Source organism: Rhinopithecus bieti, unplaced genomic scaffold, assembly GCF_001698545.2.
Source record: "Rhinopithecus bieti isolate Rb0 unplaced genomic scaffold, ASM169854v2 scaffold_42711, whole genome shotgun sequence".
Taxonomy (NCBI): domain Eukaryota; kingdom Metazoa; phylum Chordata; class Mammalia; order Primates; family Cercopithecidae; genus Rhinopithecus; species Rhinopithecus bieti.
The window spans coordinates 1-3,986 of NW_016817206.1; the positions used below are offsets into that span (position 1 = coordinate 1).

The 3,986-nt window shown below is 42.6% G+C and overlaps 1 protein-coding gene across 1 annotated transcript in view; it reads right to left on the reverse strand.

Annotated features, from left to right (window-relative positions):
- Window positions 1–1,601: 1,601 nt before the first annotated feature.
- LOC108517832 (amine oxidase [flavin-containing] A) overlaps window positions 1,602–3,986 on the reverse strand; it is a gene marked incomplete at both ends in the record, with an annotated part of 4,710 nt that continues 2,325 nt past the window's right edge. Inside the window, 3 exons of the mRNA XM_017855950.1 lie at window positions 1,602–1,698; window positions 2,547–2,706; window positions 3,010–3,159. Coding sequence (XP_017711439.1) covers window positions 1,602–1,698; window positions 2,547–2,706; window positions 3,010–3,159 — 407 coding nt within the window. The remainder of the gene's footprint in view (window positions 1,699–2,546; window positions 2,707–3,009; window positions 3,160–3,986) is intronic.

Genomic DNA, 3,986 nt, shown 5'->3' on the forward strand with positions numbered 1-3,986 from the left:
CTTGCACCCACAACCAGTGCTCAATAAATGGTAGCTTTAATTTTTAACACTACATCGCCAAGAAACAGATTATTTTGCTATTCCTCAGTTTCCAAGGAAACTCTCATCTTCTATACTTGGTCCTCTATAACCAATTATTATTATTTTATATTTGTTTTAGCCCTGCTGTCCACAGAACACAACTGTTTAACATTTTCCTTTTATACTATTTATCTTAAGTAAAATCATCAAAATATTGAGTTCTACTTTCAAAACAAAAAAAAAAGAAAGAAAGCCCAAAATGGCAGAAGACATCACTATATCCAACTCCTAGGGCAAGAAAAACATCAATGCTCTTCCATTCATAGTTGGATTGGTCTTCACTGACATTCTCCTGAAACCTGTACCTGAACCTCCTGCTTTTCTCTGGCATATAGATGATGATGTCAAACTACCCAAACAACCTATATCCTTTTCTGCCCATTGGGGTTACAGATGAAGAGGATGTGTTATTCCAACGGTCATTATGTTGTAAGCACCTGCCTTTCTCAGGGAGGCTGGTGTTCTTATATGTTATAGTGAGAGAGGTGGTTATAAAATGTCTCATTAGTAACCCAGCAGCACAACCTGCTTTCTAAGTTCCCTGGGATGTGGGTCTGCTCCTTTTGCCTTTGTAATTTTCCTTCAATGACATGATGTGCATGAGTTCACCTTTCCCTTTGAGCAAGAGGTATGCATTTCCCAGGGGTAAAGGGGAGACCACTGGTCTCCCCTTTAAAAGTCACTTGATTGCTACTGAAGCTATGTTCTTTTGTTACGGAGTGGCAGAACAAATCGCCTTTTATTTGTGTAGTTTTTGAGGAGGCCAAAAGGCAGGCAACAGGGAGGCTGTGGAACTCCTTAGCAATTCCTTTGTGGAGACCCCACTTCCTTCTCGGGACCCCCAACCCCCATCGAGTAGGGCAGCTGTGTGCCGGAATGGGAAGAGAAGGGAAGAGCTCTCATTTTCCCTACACAGAACCAGATCCTGGAACATCCGCACACTTCGGAGGTTAAGTGAAGCACCACTGGTGAAGGATAACTAGAGTGATCCACCAGAAAAACTGCCATGCCATCCAATCAAGGCCTGGCTCAACTCTGAACTGTACCTCCTAATTGGTCAGCTATCTTATATTTTAGGATAACAACTAACATTTGCTATGTAGCAGATATCTGGAATGGAGAAAAGGATAAAAGCGAGAACCCCTCCATTTAGAATTTTTTGATAGAATAAAGTGGTTAGTTCTCATTTCAGAATGGCTGTGGACGTTCTGCCTGCAGGCAGGGGTGGCTACCACACTGCCTGTCTAGCTGCTTTTTTTCACTCCGTCCTCAACACGTAACCTTTGTGTGAGAGAAAGACATACATGGGTACAAGTTCAAAATGATGTCAATTTTAGTAAAGTTTCCCAGTATTCTTGTGCTACACACAAAACATTACTGCAATATTTTAATACATTACATATTTTGATAGCATTATTCATCATTGCTTGAGCTTAATTCCAAAGCAATATACTTTGACAGCATCCACACCAATACATCAACACAATTTGGAAAATGTAGAACAGCCAGCTCTAACTTACCCCATGATGGCAGGCAGTGATCCATCCGGCTTGGTGTCATCCAAGGTTATTGAAATAGGAGCATCTTCATCTTCAATGATCATGCAGCCACAGTAATCTTAACCAGGAGAAAAATCAATGGGAGATCGAGACCAAGCTCATCAGAGACACCCATACACACATAAATATACATAAACTATTTTTTAAGAGGAAGGCAAATCTTAAACTCTTGGTCTTGGCCCCAATCCTAGATGCTATGTCTTGTTAAATACACACACTGAATATATAAAGATGTCTATTCACCCACAGACAGAAAATGACCCATCTCCATCACCTTTACATTAAGGGCTTATGACCAACCAATGCATGACAAAAAAGGTCAGATGACCCTGGCTCCTAGCATACATGAGGAAAGAGAAGGGCTGTGCTGGAGGGAACGACCCAATCCAGGGAAGAGGTGGCAGGAGGGAATCTGATGGGTATAACCAGAATGCTTATCAACAATAGCCACCATATCTGGGACGCTTTCTAAGTCCAAGATCCCGCCTCATTTAATTCTCACAACACCTTAGGGGTAGGTATTACTGTCACCACTTTACACCTACAGTCTGATGCTAGCAAGCAAGCGAAGTCCTGGAATGTGTAACTTCAATGCAGTGCTCTTTCCATGGTGCCTGCTGACCTCACTCTGCTCATAAAAAGTAAGAAGCAGGACAGATGCCAGGAGCCAGGGCAATGGTGGCCTTATGACTGATGTGATCTCCTTCTTCCCTCTCATCGCCAACAGGTGCTCTTGGGGTCATTATGTGTGGCCAAGGATATGAGGAAATGGACAGACCAAGATTTCTAACCCCTTTTCTACCAATTTGAAAATACTTTGTTTCTGTTCAATACCTTCTGTTCAATAATCCTAAAACAGTGTGATTTCTTCATATAATAGTTTAAACATGAATAATAGCAGCCTACCCTTCTTCTTCCAGAAGGCCTCCTTGTAATACATCATGCACTTAATAATAGCTCCCATTGGAAGCCGCTGAATTAACTGGTTTCTCTCTGCTGGAAGCTCTGGTCTGAAGTGAATCTTGGCCGTCAAGGTCGGAGGGATCGCATTAATTACGTATTTGCACTAAGACACACACAAGCAAAATATTACCTCAAATGTGAGCTGCAGTCTTTGTAGCAGGCATGAAAAATCATCTTTATCACTTCTAAACAACATTGAGCAGTAAAAACATACAAAATGAGACAATGAGGCAACTGTGAGGCAACAAAACAGATCAAGGTCGGTCAACCAAGGCTGGTAATTTGGAAGACTGAGGCAGAAACATGACAGCATTAATTATGCTACTGCTTGAATTGTATCTGGTTAGAAGCTGCAAAAGACACAAGGCCTATTTACTATATGCTCCTTTTGACTCAACCGAGTTACCTCATAATGTTCATGGTTCAATGTCTCTATGATGATGTTGTCACTTGACTGGTCAACATGAGTGACAGGTTGGTTCAGCTTCACTTTGTCTCCGAGGAGGTCCATTATCCGTTCGCTCACTTGACCAGATCCACCTACAAACTTCCGTTCCTACAGGAGGAGGTAGGTAGGACAGGAAACATTATGAAAGCCCAAGGAAGGAAAATCCTATTGGCTACTGATTAGAAAACCTCCAGAAAGTCACAGGCCACACCTCCAATATCTGCACACTTAACTGTCAGAAGAATTCATTAGGACAGAGGCAGAGTTAGCCAAGACAATTCAATGATCATTCCCTGCACAGCTTCCAGCAAAGAAAAGCCATTAAAGTTTATAAAAATCACAGAACCAGAAGAAATGTTCCACTATGCCAATGCTGCCCTGACCAAGTGGGAATATCAGCGAGTTTGTGGGCTTCAAATGCCCAAGAATGCAGGGTGTGGAGGGAGCCCTGGGAAGGGGCGGGCACTGTGCTTACTCCAAAGGATGAGGTTTCTAATTTCCTTTGATTCCTGTAGTTCTGGGCTGAGGTTGTCCAGGCAGGTAAGGATGCAGATGGTGTCATATTACAGACAAAGTTACAGGGTGCTTTTAGGGATAGTGATGTCCTACTAGTCACCACCAAATGATGTTCTAAGAATGGGAAGAAGGGCCAGGTGCAGTGGCTCATCTGGGGTCAGGAGTTCAAGACCAGTCCGGCTAACATGGTGAAATCCCATCTCTACTAAAAATACAAAAATTAGCCAGGCATGGTGGCACATGCTTGTAATCCCAGCTATTCGGGAGGCTGAGGCAGGAGAACCACTTGAACCCAGGAGGCGGAGGTTGCAGTAAGCCAAGATTGCGCCACTGCACTCCAGCATGAGTGACAGAACTAGACTCTATCTCAAAAAAAAAAAAAAAAAGAATCGGAATATCAGATCTTGAGTAACTTTTTG